Source organism: Xiphias gladius, chromosome 12, assembly GCF_016859285.1.
Source record: "Xiphias gladius isolate SHS-SW01 ecotype Sanya breed wild chromosome 12, ASM1685928v1, whole genome shotgun sequence".
Taxonomy (NCBI): domain Eukaryota; kingdom Metazoa; phylum Chordata; class Actinopteri; order Istiophoriformes; family Xiphiidae; genus Xiphias; species Xiphias gladius.
Genome location: NC_053411.1, coordinates 7,185,001 through 7,209,562, shown reverse-complemented (window position 1 = coordinate 7,209,562; position 24,562 = coordinate 7,185,001). Strand labels below are relative to the sequence as shown.

Genomic DNA, 24,562 nt, shown 5'->3' with positions numbered 1-24,562 from the left:
GCCTCTTTTTTCATTATGAGGTCCAACAAAATGGCTTGACTTTTGCTTCTTGCAGGGATTCAAGTACAAGCATGCACACATACACACACCCCTGCACTCCAAATGAGCAGACAGAGTTCTCTCTTCATGTTCCCTGGGCATGCTCTCCATCAATAGCCTCATTTTCCCTCTCCCCCTACTGCAGTATCCACTGCTGTGCTGTTTCTAGCCATCCTTTCACCCCTCCTTTCCTCTGCTTCATTTCCAGTTTTCAAGCCTTTCTCCTTTGTTCCTCAATAGTCAAAAATATTCAGGCTACTGCAGACATTTACATTTCACTACAGACCCTGTGCACAGCAATTTTCTTTATTTAACTGACCTCCTTTTTTTCCTTTTTCCCTCTTTAGAATTCTACCATCGACCAGTGACCGTTTCCTGTTGAAGAACTTGGTTTCTGGTGTGGACTATAACCTGTGTGTGCTAGCCATTTTTGATGACACAATCACGTCATTGGCAGCAACAAAAGTCCTGGGCTGTACAACGTTCTCCACCAAGGATGTTTACCCAGCATGCCGCTCTCTCCAGGCCCACTTTCTGGGTGGGACACTTACCATCCTGGTTGGCGGTATTGTTGTGGTCACCCTACTTGTGTTCACTGTGGCGCTCATGGTTCGCCACCGTGTTTGCAATCATGGCGACCACCTAATATGTCACAACAGCAACACTGAGGCAGGAGGTGGGTCCTGCTGTCAAGGTGGAGGTGTGGGGGGTGGGGACAAAGGGGGAAACGGTAGCGGGTGCTACCAATCAAATGGTTCTGGGGACATGATGATGGTGGTCCTCCCCAACGGTCTGCCTTCCAAAAGAGGAGGGGAGAAGGAGAAGGAAAAGGAGAAGGAAAAGGAAGCAGCTGATTCTGTTTCCTCTCTGCCTCCAAAACTCCCTCCAAAGCCCAGGCCCAAGCCTAAAGTCAACCTGGAGCAGTTTCTTTCAGCTGGGGGGGTAGTTTCCACGATGACAGGGGCAGGGGGTGAGATGGCATTGGTGGTGAGGCAGAGGAAGCTGGAGAAGGCCCTGCCGTACAACCCTGAAAGTGACAGAACTCCCCTCTACTACTCCCCTTCCCCTCCATCCACCCTGCCCCGTCAGTCACGCTCTAGGGACCGCCCAAAACCCCGTCTGGAGCGAGAACTGACCAATCGTGCCAGTTTCTCTCTGGCTGAGAGACCCCTGAGAGACTCAGAGGTGTTGGACTGGAGAATCACTCCCCGAGGCAGGGACAAATGGAACTCCTCACAGGCTTATCAGAGTCCTGTATCCCCACTAAGTCCTGCCTGCGGGACCGTTAGCAAACGGCGGCACTCATTGGATATGGGCTCCTCTGTTGCCCTTGCGACTGATGCTGCGGCAACTGTTGCCAAGCGCTACGGTGCTGTCAGTTACGCCAAGCGGCTGAGTGTGATCTGGACGAGGCGGAGCCAGTCCCTTCATGGAATGCTGGTGCAGTGTGCCTCAACGACAAGCACAACATCTTCAACAACCAGCGACGAGGGCGAAGGTGGCGGGAGCTTGGGAGCACGCTGCGAGTTCAAACAGGGATACATCCACGCTTATAACACCACCAACTCCAACTCTAACACAGGGACCACTACTGGGAAAGCGGGCAGTGTAAAAGACAGGGGGAGGGAGAAAGGGAAGGACGGAAGGAACGCTGAAGAATTGGAGGAAAGTGTTGTGTAGGGGGTAATGGAACATAATTTTTAAAAAAAGTTAAGAGGGATAAAGGGTTCTTTGAGAGGACAGTTTGAATGGGATCTTGATTTGAGGAGGGTAAAGTGGTAGAACAGGGAAGATGAAGTGATTGCAGATGAGGATGGGAAGGTTGTGAGTTCAGAGGGAGGGAGAACAATAAAACTGATTTGTCTTACTTGTGCAGCTCCTTGATTTGACCCTGGGGGGGGGGGGGTCAAGAAAAGTCGGGAGGAGAGGGGAAAGTGTACCTGGAAGTGAGGTGGAGATTTTTAAGAGGCTCTTTGTAGCTGACCTGAAGAGTGATAGGTGGAAAAATAAGCGAGGACAGAGGGCTGACAGGAAAAGGGGGTGAGTGGGAGAAACATAATGTGTGGCAGTTTTAAAAATGGTCTTTAAATACCCAATGCTGAGCTAAAGCTGTATCAGTAAAAAAATGACTGATACAAGATAGAAAAATAAAGTAGTAACACAAAAACAAAACTCAGAAAAATCTAGGCAGAGAAAGTGACAGTTGTTCGATGAGACAATGTGAGTGCTGAGACTTAATCAAAGAGTGGAAAACATCAATTGAGCAACAAAATGAAGGTTATATAGCGCAGAGAGATGGCGTGAGCTCAACGTGGATTTTCAGGAAAGCCTATACACTAATAGAAGCAGACTCTTGCTAACACTTCAAGTGTCCAGGGTCCCATCCATCACAGCAGCACAAGGGTTTACATTGGATCAAAAACATCAATACAACCAGTTATACTGGAGAAATTCTTTTGTCTGACAAAAAAACAACAGTAAAAAATTTTTCGATGACACAGCCCTGCTTTGTTATCTTGTTTTTTGACTCTAACACTGATGGCCATTTTGAAACTATTTTCCAAAACACAATGAATGTGACTTTTATTTGTCCTCTGTGGCTGGACAATGATTTTGGCTTGACATGCCTGCGGATTATGTGAGCACAAATACAGAGCCGGGTGCACTGGACATGATCAATCGATATGGGCTGGAGAAAGAGAGTGGAGCACAAACATTATTAAAAGAAAGACATTGGGATTACAATGGAGTCGATATGGATTACAAAATGGAGGAGGGGGGTGTATGATGGAACATGTGCGTGTGTGCATTTCTGAAAGACAACATCATATTGGATGTCAAATAATAATGGACCAAACAAATGAATAACGCTAATGGATGCATAAATGTGCATGCACTGATGGATCAGGGACAGGATGTGTGTATGTGTGCCTGTGTGTGTATTTGTGTGCGCACATGTATATGAATGTTTGTGAGGGGCAATCCAGTCAAACAGACTCCATTCATGTTTAAAAAGGTTTAGTGCTTTCTGGACATGCTGTAAAAGGAATAAATCTAAAAATTTGAGATTAGAGGTGATCAAAACACCCAAAACGAAGTAAAACGTGTCACCAAAACCCGAATAAATCACTATGTCAAGCAATGTAGCATGGTCAGAAAGCAGCAATCATTAAGGGGGAATCAAAATTTCAAATTCATTTTGTGACTTCAGGCTCCTTTGTGCCACATGGATTCACTTTAAATCCACACAGTGAATGTTTTCAGAAAGGAACCAGTTTAAAAAACATGAAGCCACTAACAATTTAAACTCTTCACTGGAAGACTTTGTAAAACTTGTAATGGGACAACTGATCCATTCACACAGACCACAGAGACTCTTAAAAACATCTATAAATGAGAAAAAAAATGAAGAGAAAACTTGAAAGTACATATACATATATATATATATATATATATATATATATATATATATAAAAATGATGTTACTTGTTGCACCATGTGTTTCTGTTTTCTGGGGAATGATGTTAGGATCAATTACAAAATATAAAATGTGTGATTTTTTGTTTTAAACAAAAAATCTTCATGATTAGAACAGAAAATGGTGATTATAACTAGGCAGAAAGATAAAGATCAAAACAGATACTGCAGAAGCACAAACAGCACAAAACATACAAACTGGCAAGCACATACACCCCAAAATACAGACACATACAAACAGATGCCTATAAAACAAAGCCAATTACATTAATATTAATGACTTTTAACCATTACTGTTGTTTCCTCTCTGTTTTTATTTCATTTTGCCAAAGTCAATATTGTTATCTGGACTTGATATAAATAATAAAAATTACACATATGAAACAGAGACTGACTCATCAAGACAAGGGAGTAAATTGTGTCCTGTTTGTGTCCATGTTTGTTTACACATGTACTTCAAATCTGTTTTGCACAAAGCACATACTGTATGGGTGAGAAGTATTTACAGTATGACATTATTTGTCTGTGTCAGTGTATTCTAGTACATCGCAAAGTGCCAGCACCAGATCTTAAGACAATTAAGTGCTATTCTAATCAGCTCTATTAGTCACAAGATAGATAGACAAATAAAAAAGTCGTAGCGCCTGGGTTTAGTTTGAATTTAGAGTGAAATGTGAGGATGATTCAGTCTTTATGAAAATGTATTGAGTTAAAGGCAAACTTTAGAGATGCTTTAGTGTGTGCATGTATGTGTGGCAAAAATGAAGTTTTTTATTCGTCAGTCAGTGGAATTGATGAGATGGTAAGTAACCATTCTTGAGGTAATTAAAAACAGCATATGACAGAGAAAAGATGGGATGAGAAAAAATGTGCATAAGAGAAGCAAACAGAGAGAGGGAGATGAAGAGTCCCAAGAACAGATGGAAATGTGTTTAGAAAGACTAAAGTAAATGAGTAAACAAAAGGCTTCCTAGAACAGATCTGATATGAGAGACAGAATAGGGAAAGAGAGCTCAAGTGACAACAAACAGATTGAGAGATAGAACAACTAAAAGCTGCCAAACTAATGGATCATGATTCTGATGCTTTGTTATCAACCATTTCTGCTGGTTTCAGACTGTCTAATATAAGACATTACAAGACCTTTTCACTGCTTCCTGCAGCTCAGTTAAACACTTATTTAGCAGCAAGACAAAGACAAACTGGCAGCGAACATAGCTAATTAAACCTCTAAAAATACAAATGAGTAGAAGAAAAGACAACAGTAAATTGGAAAACATGAAGTAGCACATCAAAACATCTATTCATTTATTCATTTTCTTTATGCAGGTCATGGTGGCAACAGGCAAAGCAAGGTAGCCCAGACTTCCTTCTCAACAGCAACATCATTTAGTTGCTTCTGGGTTTGACTATGGTTCCCATCCCAGTGGATGCAGCCAGAATACCTCCACCGGGAGATGCAAAGGGTTGCAGTAAACAAAACAAACTGAAAGGGGATGAATGCTGCACTGAACTGTAGACTGGGGTGTTATTTGTCAGCTGGATTAGCAATAGGGAGGGAGGTCATTGTGTTAAGCTTTCAGTGCGTGTGTGTTTGTGTGTTGTATGTGTGAAAACGGGTTAATATGTTCTCTTGCCTTCTGAGCTTTAGACACCAGACATCGCCTGAGTGGTAGACAGTGTCCTAATTTGAGACCATCAACTGTGACACAAGAGGAAATCAACAAGAGAAGGAGAGCGAGAGAAAGGGTGTGCGCATGTGTGACTCTCTCTCAGACATCAGGTTAGAGGGCAATTCGATTTCAAACTCATAAGTGGCCACATCAGAAGCTACAGTTACCTTTGAGAAAAAAAAAAGTTAGTGTGTGTAATTGTCTTACGTGACGGACAGGAACAACACAGGGGAGAACACTATCCCTCCCTCCTTTTTCTCTGCTGAAGGCAAAGCCCTGGCCCAATTTGACTAAGTAAAAAAATTGCTGAGTAATGTGCAAACACACATCCACACACAAGCTCACCTTTTAACACACACGTTCACATATGTGCATATATATGCACTACAAGATCATCTTGAGGCAGTGGGTTTTACATGTTTCTATGTGCATTTGTTTTGGTTGTATGTATGTGTCTTGAAAGGCTATGCCTGCCTTTAGCCAAACTTCCTCCGACATTTGCAGTTATGATCAAGGTATGATGCATTTGCCTGCAGCATGCTGAGTAAATGCTGTCTCAGGATGCATCAGGACTCCGCACCTACTGTGCTAGAAACCACCTGGACCAGTTCTGCAACATGCTGAACCGTGCCATGATATAAACAGTAACATAGACCATTCTAACCAGCTCTGTACCACAGTCAAAGGTACCAAGATTAACACATCAAATAATAATTTCAAACCAGTGATATTTCCAAGGCAACTATGCATATGTGTCAACAGTGTGCATTCTTAAATTATTAGTTGAACTCTTTTGATATAATCCTTAAGAGAAGCACACTAGACGAAAAATACAAATCAGCTGAATTGACCTTAGATCTGAAAGATAATTGCTGGTTTCCTTTAAAAAAACATGACTAAAGCTTCTATAACTTGGCCAAGTTTTGAACAGATTTAATAAGTGCTGACACTGTACTGTAACTTGCAGCGACATAACTCTTTTGAGAATAGTAGTAATATTGGAAAGGCATATTAGTGGGAATCTAAAATAAGAGGACACAGTTTAAGCGTGTTTAATGCAGTGAAGCTCCGCAAGAACAAATGTAGATTTGAGTTGAATATTGAGTTCATTTATACTTAAACTCGTAGGACTCACATGGTGCTTCACATCAAATTAGTCACTTCAACTGAAAGTATGAATGAATTAGTGTGACAGCGTGAGATAGTTACTGTTCAACTTACAGCAACAAATATGAAATTAAAGAATAGGTTTTTTTAAAAATAAGTAAATTAGAGAAAAAAAAATCCTAATACATGACAGTTCTTTTACCAGATGTACATGTCAGCTGATTAGGTGTATGCTACAGCTGTGCCATTTCATCCTGTCCCTTTGAAATTCAGGAACATGGCAGGAAAACTTACAGTAGATTTAGAGATTCCACTTCATTGACAACTATAATTTTGTAAGTCCACATATGAGTTAATGAACCATCATATACCTCAATCGCTTGTCCTGAACATTCAATGATAATAACAATGATGGTAATGTAGTGCCATTTTCACAGGATACTTCAAATCAAATTGTTATCCTGAATGTTCAACATACAGAATCTATAACCACACAGACAGTAATGCCTGTTTCTACCAAGAATTGAATTATTTTTTCTGTTTACATTATGGTTAACATGGTTAACATGCACTAATTCAAAGCATTCACAAACCTTTACCTGTATCCGTCAGATCAGTGGAAGTACAGACATACAAAAGGTGTTTCTCCCCCTCAACACCAGGTCTTCCACATATGCTTTAACTTAATCTTGAATTAAGTGTGTCAGTATTTCATAGTCAACTCAGTATAGCATGGAGAAGCTGACGGAGAAAAACAAAAGTGGTGGGGAGATGTAAGTAGAGAGATAGCAGAGGAGAGGTAGATAAAAAGATTGATTGGAGATAAAAGAGCAAAAAAAAAAAAAAGAGAAATGGGAGTAGCAGCGAAGGGAGAGATCGATGGAAGGAGTAAGGAAGATAACTGGAGTACTACAGCAGCAGAGGAGAGGGAAATAATGATTTGCCTTATCTAAATACATGATAAAGAGAACCAGCTTTTTTTTTTTTTTGGTTTCCAGAACTACTGACAGGTACCGAACAGGAAACAAGCCTCCAATTGGCGTCAAATTGATACCTTCAAGTAAAGCTTTATTGGAGATGTGCAGAATTTCGATAAACACCAGCACTACTGATAACACAGGCTTGAGACAGACACCAACAGACCCAGCTAAAGTGTGTTTCATTATGCCAAGGTAGCAGTTAATTTGATAATGACATGCTACACAGAGCACCTTTAAAAAGGAACAGATGCGAGAAGATGGATAGATAGATAGGAGAAAGAGATGACAGAAGAGAAAAAAAAGAAAAAGGAGGAGAAACAATGCTCGAACTGGAGGGGTGCTAAAATGATAGAAGACTGAGCTTCCTGCAAAGCTTTACCTTCATGCATCATTTCCTTTCTTTTTTCTCTCTTGCCTTCCTCTCACTGTCTCTCCACAATCTTTAATTTAGACCATCTTATTTGCTCTCTGCTTCACCACTGACTTCTCATCCAATCCTTTGTTCACTGCGTTCCCTCCTAATGTCCTCTTCTCCCTGACCTCCCTGCTCTCATGTGCAGGAGGTTGTATCACTTCTTGTTTTGCCAGTTTGCCCTAGCTGTATTTCGCCCATTTTATTCTGCTCTCCTGACTGTATATTATCCTTTGCCTCGGTGTCAGTTCCCCTCAAAAAATATTAACCTTCTTCTCTTTCTCCTCGAGTCCTTTCCTCACTTTAGCTGCTGCTTCTCTATAATTTTAATATACTTTTTACTGTCACTCCCACTTCTGGCTAACACATCAGTGCCGCCCCACCTACCCACTCAAATGCATTAATATTAAAATTCCTCTCTACTTTTATTATTTCACCCAAATACAATTTTGGCATTTCATGTTTGCCCCTCTGTCCTTGTCGCTCTCCATTTTATTCTTTTGGTTCACTGTCTCCTTCCTTCCCCACTTTTGTCCCTTCTTTCCTAAATTCTTTTCATTTCTTCATCTCAGCAGCTGTATTTTATCAACTGCACTGACTTTTCAGAGTCTGACTGTAATTATCTTCATTATCTTACATATTAAATACGTCCATGAGTACATACATGCAATGATAAATGTAAGGTAATGCTTTTGTGCACTAAAAAAAGCTATAAATCTATATGAAGGCTTTTTAGTGAATTAGAATCTGTTCATTCCAAGATTAGAAAGCTTTAAAAAAGCAAAATTCTAATTTAATGAGAAGTAATTTTGATATAACTAACATTTAAAGATTCTTCTATGACCTGTTTAAAGTTATGAGAAAAAAATTGAACTTCTATTCATGCTTTCTTTGACCAGCTCAGATGGGGGAATTGGGGACCAACATGTTTGTCCTATTACTGAAAAAACCTGACAGTCCAGAACAGAACAGACTTTCACTGGATGCTTTTATTCAATGTGCCCTGCACCATTATGAGTACATGTGTTTTTTTGTTTTTGTTTCCCCCCCCCCTAAATCCTAGTTGGACCAGAAGTCCTCCAGTATTAGTGTTACTTTACCCTTCTAACCTAGCTATTGACCCCTGACTATGGCAGTATCAGTAAATGTTTTACCAATTGAGGTACAGGAGGTGAGTAGTCTCTCACACAGCTGAATTGACAGGCTCAGTGGGAGCTTTGGAATGGTCTACTTTTGAAAGAATATTAATTGTATTGGTTAGAGAGGAGTATGGTGGTTACAAAACTATAAGTCTCATTCATGATGTGTTTGTGCACTTAGATTGAATCTTAACCTGCTGCCACCAGTCAAACCAGAACACACAAATCCAATTTAAAACCACGTTGATACATTTTTTGCCACTTGGAGGCAGTGGAACAAGCTGAAAACACAACATTGATACACTGTCAGCCTATACATTTGTTGTTTAGCTGCTAAATGCTCTGCTACTGTATGTTCACTAGAGCTTCAATAATTTTGGCTGGCAAAGGTGTTGTTCAGAGTTGTTCAAGCTTTTTTTTCCTCCTCTTGAACTTCCCTCATTTAACTTGTGTCTTCCTATTGCAACTAAGGGAGCACACAACTTCACTGACAGTTTCTAATAAAAAAAACTGGATAAAGTTTCATTCTCTGTTTCTCCACAATGTATTTTCTGTTCACCCTTCCACCTCTATATCACTCATGTTTCTTCAGCATACTCTAGTTTGCTTCCCTTCACCTATTTCATTTCTGACAACTCTTTTTTCATATTTTGTCCCAGTCGTGACTTTTCCCTCCTTTTTCTTACTTCACTGCAGGGCTCCTCCTGCTCATCATTACCTCTCTCAATATCACGCCCACTGCCCATCTCTTCTTCACTTTTCCCCTGGAACAAGGAATGAAACAGGAGCTTCCTGCCCTCTTTTCATCATTTCTCAATCCTCATCCTCTCTTTGTCCTCTGTGTGGTGATGATACCTCCTACTCCTCCAACTCATCATCCCTGCCGGCTCCCTTCAGACTCCTGATCAGAAGGGGGGAGTCTAACGTGGTAAATCTTCTCATCTTGAGACATTCCACAGTGTTTTTTCTGATATGGGAGAGAGACAGTGGCAAAGAAAGAGAAACAGATACAGTGGGGTGTTGTCTTTTAGGCTCTTTGGCTGTTTTCTAGAGAGCAACTAACAGGGGAAGACAAGAATAAGAAGCAAGAAAGGAGAGCAAAACAGATGAGAAGCGGGCAAAGAGACAAGAAAGAGTAAACGATATGAAAGATGAATGTCGATGAAAGATCTAAAGTTGAAAAGAGGAAAGGGCCAAAGACATCAATAAATACTTGCTGATTTGGGCAACTGTGATGAAATGATGGAACTCTTAGACCCTCTGCAATTCTAGTGTTTACCTCTGACACTATTTCCGTAAAAGGCTTACACATTTAAGAATTCTTGTTAAACGACTGCTACAAAAGTATCTTACATTTGCCTTTTTCTGGCTGCTCAATTAGGGAGGTTAAAACCCCACAAATCCCCTCCCATCTCTCTACCAGCACTATTTACAAACACTGAAAACCTAAGAGTTGTATGTAAATTTCAGAAATACCTACACGCAATTAGTGATGCTAACAGTCACAAACCTTTATTCAAATCTCTCGGTGCTAGAGCACTTCCATGTTTTCCTTGGGAGGGAACAAATGATTGTCACACTCCAGGATTTAACTGCAAAATATAATTTAACAGCAAATATGATCCAACTGGTGGTTTTACCACTTTGCCCATTGCCCTGCTGCTTACGATTCGAGTAAATCTGGGACCTGAACTGAAATAAAAACCCCACCTTGTCACCATGGTTCCTCAAGTCATACACTACAGACATTGTAAAGAGTGAATTTGGTTTGGAGCACTCAGTGTAAGAACCACAGTTCACAGCCTTTGGGAATGTAAGCTGAGCTGTAATTGGGACCAACTACTGAGAGAGGGTCCTTTAGCTTTGTAGTTGTCAGCGCCAGCCAGTAAGCAATTCAACTTTGCTCCTTATCTAGCCTTAAATGACTGAAAAGCGAAATACTGCAGGAGATTATTACTGTGAAATATTCAGACTGTTTTGCTGGTGTTGGATATTTCGGACCTTGGTGCATTGTTTGGTTGGTGGTGCTAAATATGCCAGTCTTCACTTAGTGTAGTCTACTGAAATGTGTTTATCATCATCCTGAGTATAATGTATTAAAAGATTACAATAGAAAAGTACCTTGGGACATTGGAATTAGAGCTCTCTTAAGTTTTATCATTGATGTTTTGACTCAACAAAGGCCTTTCTCAGGCAATTAATTTAAATTTAGTCTAATCGTGTTTTATGCTTGAGGAAGACCTGAATTGGGTCAAAACATTGTAAAAAAACAAAAACAAAGGAGCTCTGACTGCAGTGTGAGGTACTTTTGTTTGATGCTGTTTGATGTTTGCTTGTTTTTTTGTATCTAGCACTTATTACATTGAATTTTTGTAGATGTGTGCACAAATAATATATGACAATATTCTAGCCAAATGTATGAAAAGATCCCATAAGGTGTGCTTCTCTCTGGTGCACACCAAAATGTTGAGGGTTGTTGAAAATGTTTGTTTAGTCACCTGGCAACAATGAGATCTAAGTTAAAGTCCAACCTCAATTTGAAACTGCTAGTAAAAAGTGAAAGTGATTCATTTAATAATATACGACCTCTGTATTGCATACTGGAAATCAAAATATACTAGCAGACATTCTAAAGTAAAGCAACTTTGGAAACGTTTGGGGAAAATTTGTCATAAAAAGCAAACACATTTTGTTATCCCTGTCCTTTAAAAGCGAAAAAAAAAAAAGGAAAAAAAAAAAGGAAAAAGATTTTAAGGTCTTACCAGTTGATACAATAGGATGTCATCACATCTGTTGAGGTAAGGGTTGTATATACAATTTCAGTATCTATGTGGGTTGCATATTTTCATCTGTTGCATCTTAAGCCACAGCTTAGCTGTCAAACATCCGCAGCACTGAGACTACAAGGGAAACACTGTAGCTTTAACAATGTCCCATTGCTTGCCAGAACAAGCATGAACATTATGAAAAATTCAGAGTTTAACTAGATACAGAAATGTCAGACATTGGCACTTTTTCTTTTAGACAGTAAGAATATATGGGGTATCCTGCTATCACTGTATAAAAACAGTCAAAACAACTACAGACTTTAAAATCTTTGAAAAGACAAAATATTACAATTATAATGCCAATGAGGACACAAATGTTTGATGCTGCACTTCCTCTCCCCGAAAGAATGCAGCATAACATTCTATCTCTGAACATATCGTTTTGTGAAAGATCTACCGACTTATAAAAAGTTAAATTTGAAGAAGTCATTGATGACAATTTGAGCACATTCAGATTCAAAACATTTTCAGATTACTGGTTTTATTTTAGAGAAAATGGCACCAGCCTCAGCTACAATTTGATTCATTGGGCAAAAAAAGTCATTTTGCAGTAAACTTATGCATTCTCAGTTAATATGTAAAGACTGGCTTGCATAGCCAGCATCAATTCACCCAGGGTTTAGGTCAGTCACATGCATGAACAATAACTGGTGAGTCTCTACAATCTGTGCATGGTTCAATACAAGGTGAGGTTTAATCAGCGTCCTATTGTGTGCCATCAATTGTACAAGATGTGAATAATAAAATATTTATTCTGTAACTGAAAACAGATGTCATAACCTGCTCCAATTTGTGCATCTGGGTGTCAGTGTTCTATTTGACTAAACAATGCATCAGCTCTGACACATGAATACGCTCACACTTGGAGGAGAGAAAAGGCTTCTGGATTTAGCGATTTTATTTTTTAATTTTAGCACAAGACAGTTGGTTGACATTCATCTAGAGCATCGTAAAGAATCACGGGCTCACACATTTTCAGATGGGTGGCCCCACAGGGAACCAAAACCTTAAACATAGCAGTGTTTGTGCCATGTGCTCCCAAAGAACAACAGAATAAAAACTTTGCCAACTACACACACTTCAATGTCAGTAAAGCATGAACTCTTTTGCTGAAGGTAAAACAGCAAGATTAAACCCTTGCATGTCACTTGCATGCTGGTCTACTGCTTGTAATCCCCACACAATGTACAATGTAAAATGTAATAGTACAGTCCAGAAACTGTGGTGAACTGTGGGTCATTAAACATCTGAGGGGTGTTTCATTCTAAAGAGGAGAGCAACAATGTTCACACACACACACATCACTTTCATAACCTTGCAAGCGCTGCTTTACGCCCACAAAACTGTTGACCCTGTCGCCTCCGTGTACTTGGGGTTTGCTCCTGCTGGATTTGAACACTGTCATTATTGAGTCTTATTAAATATAAGTGAACCTTCCAACCACACAGATGGCCACTCCAATGCTTTAGAGGCAGATGTGCTGCACAAGTGTACAATTATAGAATTATATTGAAACTGAAAATATGCAGACATAAAAAGGTGCAACATGCAAACATGATGTCAGCCACACATAAGGCAGTGTAAGGTCAGTCAGGCTCAAGTACCCACTCCCTTCGACACACACACACACACACACACACACACACACACACACACACACACACACACACACACAGAAGCCTTTGGACATTACAAAGTGGCTATATATTCTTAATTTGTACATTTAATAACAACAAAAATTGCAATCAAGGAATAGAAACATGGTGAGGCTGAGAAACAGAAATGAGAGAAAAAGAAATAAAAAGAACTAAACAAAATAGATTATACCTGAAGAGAGCTGCTGAAGAAAGCCAGTGAATGACAGGACAATAAAATGAGATTAGGAAAAAAGAAAAAAAACAGGCTAACAGTTTAATTGCACGGCCCTTTATCTGCATGGACACTGTCACCATTATGGTAGTTCAAGTGTGTTTTAAATAGAATAATCCCCAACAGTGTCACCAACACAGTGCTATACACCACCCAAATATCACTGCTTGACCAATTTCATTACACAGTCTACCACTATGCTAGCACACTTATTGAAGTTTTAAAAGTGCTGACTGAACATACTTTTCCCCTTAAAGATTCTCATAGGAATGAACAAAGAGAACATTTGTACTAAGGACCTTAAACGGTGTCTACAATATCCTGTCTTCTCTAAGACTTTGCAGGTCATATAGCATCTGTGTGGTCTGTTCCAAACTTTTAGACCTATAACAATGTCTATTACGAGGTGAAGTTATTGCTATGTGCCAACTTTAAAAAAATATGCTAAACATGAAAAAGAGGAGCAATGGCTGCAATCTGAATCTCTCCAACTGTAAAGCTGGGAAATAAATCAATATTTTAATCAATATTTTGACACACAGAGTATTCTACAAGCCTTTATCTCCTCACACCTCGACTATTGCAACAGCCTCTTCACCCGCCTCTACTAAAAATCTGTTAATCGGCTCCAGACTGTACAGAACTCAGCTTCCAGCCTTTCAACAAGATCCAAAAGAAGTGACCACATCCTGTTTTAGCCTCCTGGCGCTGTCTCCCAGTATGTTTTAGAACTGATTTTAAGATCTTACTGTTGACTACTAAGGCAATTCTTGGCCTCCGTCCTTGCTATATATCTGAACTCTTAGTGCAGCGGTCTTATCTGTTTCTGAGGCGCAGCTGAAAACTAGAGGTGACAGGGCATACGGTGTCAGAGCTCCAAAACTATGGAATGAGCTGCCTGGAAATCAGGCCAGCAGAACATGTGACCTCTTGAATCTTAAATTGCTTCTTAAAACATACTTTTATCAAAGAGCTTTTCTGGATTTTACTTGATTTTTATTGACTGCTCTTTTGCTGGCAACACTGGAATTGGTTTTATCAGAACTTGTTTTTATGACCTGTTTGCTTTGAAGTTGTTGCTTTATGTGAAGCGCTTTGTAACATGGGTTTGGAAAAGTGATCTATAAAGATTATCATTATTATTAATATAATCTGGGATTTTATTATTGTAATATTGAAATATTTATATTGAATGTTCAGTGAGCCTTGGTTCATTCTAGTTCTTTAAATTGAGCTATAAATCACTGTTTGGCCATCATAGTCACATTACAAATTATACTCAGTTGTAAGTTTATAAGGAACACCTAGCTAAGACTAATGCAGTCTAATACAACAGTCCTGCCATCAAATCCTATCTTCATGTTATGCTGAGAAATCCTAATATTTAGTCTGCCCTAATTGTTATAAATGGGGTGGAAAAAATATTAAAAATATCTCTCAGTAAAACAAAACTGCACCACAAACTGCAGCTTCCAAAATGTTCATACCGTTGAATCAACATCTCTGTAAAACAGTTCTGAAAAAAGACACCTTTGATAAATCTTGTACACAATCTTTATGATAGGAACTTCTAAAGTCTAGAACGCCGATCACTTTTAAAACCACATCTATCTCCGAGAAAAATAACATTAAATGGGCATGAGATCATGAGGACTAGACCGTTGAGCAATGAAGAAAGCCAGAATGGTCAGATAAGGTCAGATACCTTTTATCCTGCATCTGGATGGCTTAACAGATAAAGCTCTTTAATTGTGTTCAAAGCACAATGTGTTGCCCAATTAGTGGTGGACCGGTACAAGTGAAAGTCATTAGTTCATTAGTATGATGTTGGCAGGTTGTTATTAAATGAAACCAAATATTTTTGCAAACAGCTGTGGTGGTGACATTTAGGAACTAATTTCTTTGAATGACATGAGCTGAACTTTATAATAATGTGGTGTGGTTTCACAAGTGTGCAGTATAGTTATTTATGCAAGTAGTACTAAAAGTCTTTCGTGATCAATTACATAGCTTTTCGATAACCCCATCAGTGGTCTCAAGTCCTAGGTGTATGTTCGCTATTCTGTACTGCAGTTATATTAAGTGTTTTTCCTTCCACAGAAGAGATAAAGCATATGGAAGCGTCAGCCCTTTATCTGTTTGCTTCTCTCCTACTGTCTGTTCTCACATATGCAGTAATTTAATACAGCCAAATTCCTAATAATTTACATGTCATTTACATGTTTTTCTGTTTCTATTGTCAGTTAGCAGAACAAGTATGAAATAGTGACTGAAACGCGGCACATTGAGACTACATGTTGACCAGCAGTCACTTCCAAGACATTTTCAAGCTGCTGCTCTGCACTGCTGAAATCCTGATTTTATAACTGCGACATCTTCTGAAAAAAAAAGTTATACACATAAGTTAAAGACAACAGCTAAGCTTTGATTTCAGCTATATTTACCTTTAAAATGATCACTCATAGAGAAAGTTAGAAGCTCATTCACATCTATGCAGTTGCCGTGCGGCCACTTAAATGAGACGCATTAAAAGGTGTGCCTTTGGAAAAGCCAGACCTCCTGCTCGCGGTGCAATACCGGCGACTCTACTAAAGTAGTTATGGTTCGTTCAAAAAGTCACTAGATTTGTCGCTAGGTGCTTTTGTCAAGAAAAGTCATTAAACGGCTGTGAAAAGTCAACAAATCTAGCAACAAAGGGGCAAAAAGTTGGCAACAATGCCTGTAACCCCCCCCCATCATGTATTAGAAACTGTTCACAGCAATTTGTTTTGAAAGAGCAACGGCTAATGGGGAAACTCCAACACTTAGCCCGCCGACCAATGGTGTAACTTCATCACTCAGTCAGTCAGTCTTTTGCAATTATAGGGCTGACCCCGCTATGTCAGTCCAGCCAAAAATAGATCAGATGAAAAAACAAGTAAAGGAAGTAAAAGAGAGAAGAAAGAATGAGAGAAAAAAAAAGATGTGTAAAGAGAAGAAGTAGATGAAAAAAGTAGAGCATGCAGTAAACACTTATCTATCATCTTCCTTACCACTCCTCTGAATTGAAAGAATTGTGTACTTAAAATGATACAAGAACACAAACTCGCACACATGCGGGCAAGAAGACATGGAAACACACACCTTATTACTTATATCTTTGAGAATAAAATGTCTGGATTCTCTAAACAATCCTCCCTTGCTTTTTTATGGATCTCACCACGATCTATGCATCTTCCTTCACTCCTGCTGTCTTTCAGTCAGCCCCTACCTCTAATTTCTCCAATATAGGGGCCACATTACAGAATGAAATGCAAACTGTCATCTCTATCTTATCACAGGAAAACGCAGATGATAAAATGCCATTTTTCCTTTAAAAAAGCATTTCCAAAATCTATCATTTCCTAACAGAAGTTTATCACTCAGACTTATCTTATTCTTTTTGGGACTGTCATCAAATGACTGAACACAACAAACAGTTATTCTATGTTTTAATGTTTGTAGTGAAAAGTGGCTGAGACTGGGAGCCTGCACCTGACACTGTTTTAATTGACAATTAATGAATCCAGACATTAGCTGTTCCAAACACCTGGCTAAGGGCAAGCGATAATTAATCTCATTAGAATTAGAAAAGAAACTTTTGTTCTCAATCAGTCATTACAGCAGCCAGAACACAAGACACTCTCCTAAATTTCTCTCTCTCTCTCTCTCTCCATTCCTTCCTCTCCTGTAGCACTTTAAAATCTTTCACTAACCCTCTCAATAGCACTCTTTCCCTTGTTTTCCCCTGTCCTTAACACCTTGTTTTTCTTCGTTTTTCTCTCATATTTCTTTATTTTTTCCCTCAGCTTTCTTCCTTATTTCATTCCTTTTTCCTATTTTCTCTTACCTGCCATTTCTGGATGGGAGATTTGTTTTTTAAATGTTGTCCAAGTAGCTCAAACCATTTGCCAGCTTTCCAGAAGTAAACAAGTTCAAACCGAAAACATTTAATCCATTAACTCTTTGGACATTGTGTTTGTCATGCCGGATTTTCCGTGTCCAAAATAGCTGTCTCACTCAGAATCCCACTCAGGCAATCCACACATGCTGCAGTAGTTTACACATCGTGTTTTTGTGGTGTCTGGTTTGTCTTTCAGATCAGAGTAGCATCCATCTCAGTTTTTTTAATCCGTTCATCTTGGTAGAAATGCCTTCTTTGATTTGTTGAAAAACAAACAATCCATGACAAACCCAATCAACAAATGAATATTTTTCTGAAGTGTCTGGCAAAGAAATTTTTGGTTCTTCAGCCAGAAGAGTTGATTCCTGATGATTATCGGTCACACTGCCACACATCTGAATCTAGTGTTGCCTAGGCCAAAACATACAGTCCATTCAGACACATCAAGTCCAGCACTGGTGTCCTACTGATTGTGATTTAATTAGATCATATCAATCCATTTAAATATTTTTTTTTTCCAGTGTCCTGACTTCACAGCAATGTACTTATCCAATTATCTCTGTAAGGATGATTTTAGTTCTTTGACAGACAGCTAAGTGAAGACTTCTGCAAAACAATTTTTGATACCTTAGAAATTTTCTGAAACATTTTCCATTATATATTTTAGGTATTTACCTTATGCACTTATCCAAAGCCACTTAGAGATTAGGGAGTGGTAGAATAAAGTTCAGTTTCTAGATCACCAACATTACTAGAAAAATAAATAAAATGGAGGTAGAAGGGGGACTTTTAAAAAAAAAAATTAAGAGCAAATGAGTGAGCTGAGGCAGAAGACAAGGAGAGGGAATATGATTTATCATAGAGAAGGTGATTTGAGGTACATCTTGAAGGTAAGGGTTTTCAGCTTATAAAAGTGGATGGGGAATGACTCTCTTTCTTACCAGTGGCAAAGTCATTTCCATTTTTTGCTTTTTTGTGCTGATTCATTTTGGCCCACAGGCTTCCAGTGTGTATAAACCCCTGAAATTCATAATTGTAAATAATCCCATCCCAAACTCTATGCTACAGACTCACATTTACTTTAACAGTGGCTTCCTGAAACCTTAAATGAGTACACTATCTTTTCAACAAATAAGTTCTTTGAAATGGAGACAAGTATTCATTTCATCTACACAAGACAGCTCATTTGCACAGCAGGCAACATAAAACCACAGCAAATATACTGTACAATGTGGAATATTTTCCTATTCATTTTTGCCAGAAGAGGACTCCTGATGTTTATGGTGACCCCTTTACCTTAGCACCAACATCTTTTTGAAATTGGTGATTCATGACCTGCTCTCTAGTGCCATCCTGAAATCCAGCTTTACATATTCAGCATGAGTTGGCTCTAAAAGCAGCCACTTTATCAGCTTTTTATTTGTTTCGTCCAACACTTTAGGATTGTAAACTGAATAAATAATGCAGCCTCAAGGGGCCGCTACCAGGGTTTTAGACTTTTTAGTCTTGCAGTTTTCTTTCCCTCTTTCAGTCCATATCGATCTACTAGCAGTCTAGACTGTGTGATGAAATGCCACTCTGAAGGGCTTTGTCCAAGACAGCTGTAAACATGTCACCTCTGCTGGCCTTCTGGCTCTGGAGGGCCTCAACAAGGTCTTTGTAAATGTCTGAACTAGAGGGCTGTTAAGGGCAAGGCTAGTTTTACAGCCAACAAGAACATTACAAACCACTTTGGCTCAAAAATTACATCATGTAACTTAACTTTCTTCTTCTATTTTTGCAAAATTGTAGAATAAGGCTGGACAGACCTATAATTTTATCAAAGTGTGTATATACATGCTTATGTATGCATACTCACTGTAATTTGGAAGAAGAGTAATTTTACCCTGGCATGGCACTAAGCACTGTCAGGACTGCAAGGAAGACCAGATAGAAGAGAGAAGGATGTGATTGGAGAGGTAAGTGGGAGATTTTACAGAATATATCGATAAACTGTTGATCAGTTAGCAAAGCATACATCATTTAGCCTTACGAGCAGAGCAAACCAGACACCGTCAGACTAACGCAGAGACTGCAGGCTTGTAATGGAATTTTATATCAGTGAGAGCACAGTGAGCAGGTATACTTCGAGCTCGGTCGGGGAAAAAAAAGTTTATTACTAAAGCTGTCAGTGTTACTGCCAGATGTTACAGCGGAAACCCAGCTGTCAAATAACCAGCAGAACTCATAAGGAGGTATGATCGCATTTAAAAAAAAAACAAACAAAAAAAAACGATCTCCAGCTCCAGTATTTCTGATACATTAAAAATGAAAACTGTTCTGTTAGTAATGAGCAATACTGGCAGCTCTAACAGATCGGATTTGCCTATAAGGTTTCCACACATTAAGACATTTGAAAAAACAGATGCATGCACAGGTGTTAGTCATCACATTTTACTGCAGTAGGGCTGTCAATGATTATTCTAAATGTGATGATATAATCGAATGGTAGAAGAAAAAAATGGACATTCAATTGTGAAAACTAATATTCATTGTGAAAAAAAAGCAGCACTACCGCAGCTGTCTGCCTCGCAAGTTCTGGGCCTCTGCACTGAATACACCACATGATGGACAGGAGTCACACAACGTCACTTTCATTGATTGAAAATGAAATGTAGGTCAAGCTGAAATAAACGAATAATTCCACTACAACCATGTGGTAATGATGGCAGAGTGTTCACAACCCAACTCGACTAAAGAGAGTGATTTCCACGCCAAGCCATTTAAAAAGCCAAATACTTTCGATTATGGCCAGTAGACGGAAAAATTGTGGAGCATTGAGATAAAGTTGTATGCAAGCTACGTAAGCTACAGTTAGCATACCATTCCAGCACTAGCAACCTGAGTGCAAATCTCGAAAGTATGCACCAAAGTAGTTATTTCTCTCGTTGTATTGGTTTGCCCTCTTATGGATATAATGCGCAAAAATAGATATTTGAATGGTTCAAACATATGTGGGGTTTTTTTGGAAGAAATGATCGAACATCATTTTTGGCCTATTTTGAGAGAACTATACTGCACGTAACAATTAGCTACTGCTGCATTTAACGCTGCCCTCAAGATGAACTGCTTGGAAAGCATTTTATTCTCTGTGTGTGTGTGACTGGAATAATGAGGTGACCAGCTGGTCGAGAGAAAGAGAGTTTTGTCTTCCATTATGCCCATTCAATTTAACATGAAAATGTCTGAGAAAAGAACAGAGGCCCCTGGGAAAAGGCTGCAAGACAGATGCATGGCAACCACAGTTCAAACTGTATTACAATGATTCAGCTGCTATGAAGAAATTTTGTGTTCATAATGTGAAACATATCATTAACCAACAATTGGAAGTGACAGAGGACACTGTTCAACAACTGACATTTCTGTTTCAATGAAAAGCAAGCTTAGAATATTCAAAGCTGCTCTGTTCACTAAAAACTCTGAAAGGACCAAGTAAAATAAACATCTTAAACCAGATGCTTAAAGAAGGACTGCATCAATTAGGATTCACAAGCCCAATTTACTTATTTTCAACTAACACAGTTTACTACTGTGACCTAAGACTCCAGGATGAGGATGCCAATGTCTAACTCTGAAAGAACAATATTACTGATTATTCCGCCACTATGCATATGTATAATTTTGTTTGTTGTTTAGCCTTTCATATGAGAATGACTGTTTGTGTGTCTGTAGGTGTGTAAGGGATGATTAAGACCTAAAACCTTCCTGAGTGTGTGAGTGTGAGATTGAGAATTAGAACACATAAATTAATCAGTGTGTACCGACCCTTAATTAAAACTCCCACTTCCCCCTGAACCCTACTCCTGTGTGCATGTATATCTGCGTTTGTATGCTTGTCACTGCTGCTGAATCTCAATATTCATGACTATGCATGGGAACTTGCACAACACCACTCCTCATACTTCAAGCCGCATTTAAATGTGTTATATTCTCTCTCTTTTTAACAAACATGTCCTACTGTGATTTCAGAAACATGTAATAAACAGTTTTGGGGGCTTTAGGTATCTGTGGAGGGTCTACTCCCCAGAGAGTGACAGCATAGGTCTAAACTTAATTATTGCACCATTAACATATATTCTGCCCTTTGTGTGTGGCTACACTATGAAGTCAATGCCTTTCCTGAGAGTTGACTGGTCATTAGTGACTCAATGTGTGAACGCATTAATGTTCAAATCAAATTGTCCTTTAAGGCCACATTGCAAAGAAGATTACCAACAGCCATAACATGTTCTGTCCACATATTGGCTGTGTTTATCTTTCATTTATACAGGGGCTTTTTTTTTGGGATGTTTTGCCGCCTACTCTCAATGAAAGCCTTTAATTGCTCTCTCTGGTTTTCATTTGTACTTGCTGCCCACACTCACACTTTTCAATTTCTCATTTTTACTCTGCCATGACTACTCTCCCAGCTATTCGAGGTGCGGTATTCAAAAGTAATTCACCAGCCAGGGTAATCGTTCATACTCCGCCTACATCATCTTCAGCTAAACACAGTAGTTTGTGATTTTTTTTTTTTTAAATTCCATTTTAATAATCTGAGCACACATAGCACACAATCACATGTTGCTGTTAACGGCAGTTGACCCAAACCTTAGACACCACAAGATCTAGCCCGTCTCTTGGGAAAGTATATTACTCACCCAACTAATCAGATTTCACATAAATCAGATTTCATTTAAGCAAGGTCATTGCCTTCTCTTTACTCCCGTCCAACTCTCACTCTGATCACAAATTAATATTCACACAGACATCCAGATCGCTGCAGGGGAGCCAGAGTGTGTATATGGTGTTTTTGACGGACTTGTGGTTAAACTCAAGCTATGATGTTACAGCAGAACAGGGAGTGGCAAAGTGAAAGAAAAAAATGACAGGAAATGAGGGTGAGCAGCAGATACAAACAACAACATTAGGTAACTGTTTGGTTGGCACTGTTGATAATAGGATCTTGTTTAGTGTTTTGAGAGGATTGGAATAAGGGGAGGTGATGAAATGCCACTGATTAACATTTTTTTTGCAGACTTTTAGAAATTTCAATTTTAAGTTCCATTCAAATGGAAACTTTCCACTCTCCCTATTCCAACTTTGTAGTCATCTTTGTGCATTGTCTTCATGTTGGTTCAATTTTCTACTCTAGCATTATCAAACTTACTCCTCCTTTTCCATGCCCCCTTCCATCTTCCCTCTCCTTCTCCCTCTCTGCTTCCCATTCCATGCTCTCCCCTCTAATATCGTCACAGCTGATTTCAAACCATTTAATCCTGATTATGGCTTCAAAGTCCCAGTTGACACCATCCAGTTTAAACTTGCTGTACGTGTCTATGTCTGCATGCAGCAAAAAGATGCTGATTCAGGCTATAAAAGGCATCTGTCTTGTGTGTCGTTTGACAGGCTGTAAGACATTGTGTTTGTGTTGATATGTTGTTTAAGTGAGTGTGCATATTTCCTACATGATATTAGACTCTTAAACTGGAGTGGTAGTTTTATTTGTAAGTCATTTTTGTTTGAAAATACTTGCATGTGAGAGATTGTTTTCCCCATAAAATAGCTGTTTTTGTAAATGAGTTTGCACGGTTTCTCTGTGTTGAAGTGAACAGCTCAGTGGTTAGTGGCCATTTATTACTAGGACCAATGCTATGTCATTTTAACAAACCTGCCCTTCTTTCTGTCTTATCTCCCCTGGACTTTTGTTTCCCTGTTTTAACTTGCCAAAACATATTTTGCTTGAGGTTTCTATCTTTATTGGAGGCTTGAGAAAGATGCTTTCTTATAAACTGTTATAACTCTGCATTCTTTTAATTTTAAAGTCAAACTGAAATTAAAATCCAGCTTTACCAAAAAATCAGTATACATATATAAATACATATTATATACACATCTCTCATTGGTGTACTTCTGTGTCTAAACATTAAGTACCAAAAAGAACAAATTTAGGGTCTTCTGTTGTTTTTTTGCCGTGATAGCAGCTCCTACATTATTGTTCTCTTCATGGGGTGTGAATTTTTTGTTCAGACTGAAACTTTTGTAATTTGATTAGTGCAATATATGTGTGGGTGGACACTAGAAATGGTACTTAAATTGACTTAAATTCCAATGGCCACACAAACACTGAACCAGCTGGGGCCTGACATTATTAGCTGTTGCTGAGTCCTACCTATAATTGAAGCAATTACTATGTTACTCCATATATTTCCTTATGTTTCTTACTCTGTTTTTATTCTGTGATGTGACAGGACAATCCATGGCTGTGAGCTTTGATAGTCAGGTCATCTGCCATCACCACAACTGGACCCTTGAAAAAGAGAACGCCAAAACTCACATGAAAGAAAAAATCTGACCATTTCAAAGTGTTTACAGTTGTTAAATGCGGTGAAGCTTCAAATGGGTGGCAAAAGAAAAACAGGTCATCTATAGTTAAGGGACAGGAAACTGCTTATTAAATCTGATAATGAAAGAGTCCTTTTTGCATTTTGTACCACAGTGCTTCTATTCTGTGTTAATCTAAGAGTAGCGATGCGGTACATTAACCTGTCAGTGCAGAATGACAAGCTAGCATTTCTACCGTGTGTATTTGATATTTTAATGTCTTTAAGGCCTTAAATTTAGGCAATTTTTTGTTGGTCTCAGAAGTCTTTTAGTCAGCCTCCCTCTCTCTGCTCACACCACTTAACAAGTAGTAAATTAGTGTGCCTGACATTTCTCCATTTTTCTCCCTCTCATTTTTTCCATCAATATGATTTTTTTTTCTATCCAACTGCTACTTTCTCATCCTTGTCAGTTTTTTCTTTTCAAACTTTATATTCCTTCAATTATATTATTGTCTTTTCCCCTTGTGTCAACATAGCTCAGCGTCTCATTCCTCCATCACTCATCCCTCCGTCAGTCACGTCAACCGACTCTTATTTATGCACCCTTACTACTTCTAATTGGATTTGCATGTTCTTGATCTTTTATTCAATTTCCTGAATTAAGCTTTTCCCAGGACTTGTACTTAAGTATACGCACAAAAACGTGTGCGCACACACACACACACACACACGTATCCATACACACACACACACACACACACACGTATCCACA

At 38.9% G+C, this 24,562-nt stretch overlaps 2 protein-coding genes across 5 annotated transcripts in view; one reads left to right on the top strand and one right to left on the bottom strand.

The window, feature by feature from the left end:
• Positions 1-3,444, top strand: part of LOC120797586 (leucine-rich repeat and fibronectin type-III domain-containing protein 4) — a 39,701-nt gene extending 36,257 nt beyond the window's left edge. For both annotated transcript variants that reach the window (XM_040141378.1, XM_040141379.1), the window contains one exon: positions 387-3,444. In XM_040141378.1, coding sequence (XP_039997312.1) covers positions 387-1,719 — 1,333 coding nt within the window. In that variant the 3' untranslated portion in view covers positions 1,720-3,444. The remainder of the gene's footprint in view (positions 1-386) is intronic.
• LOC120797585 (pyruvate carboxylase, mitochondrial-like) overlaps positions 1-24,562 on the bottom strand; it is a 283,931-nt gene that overhangs the window by 114,005 nt on the left and 145,364 nt on the right. The gene's annotated exons all lie outside the window — the stretch shown is intronic.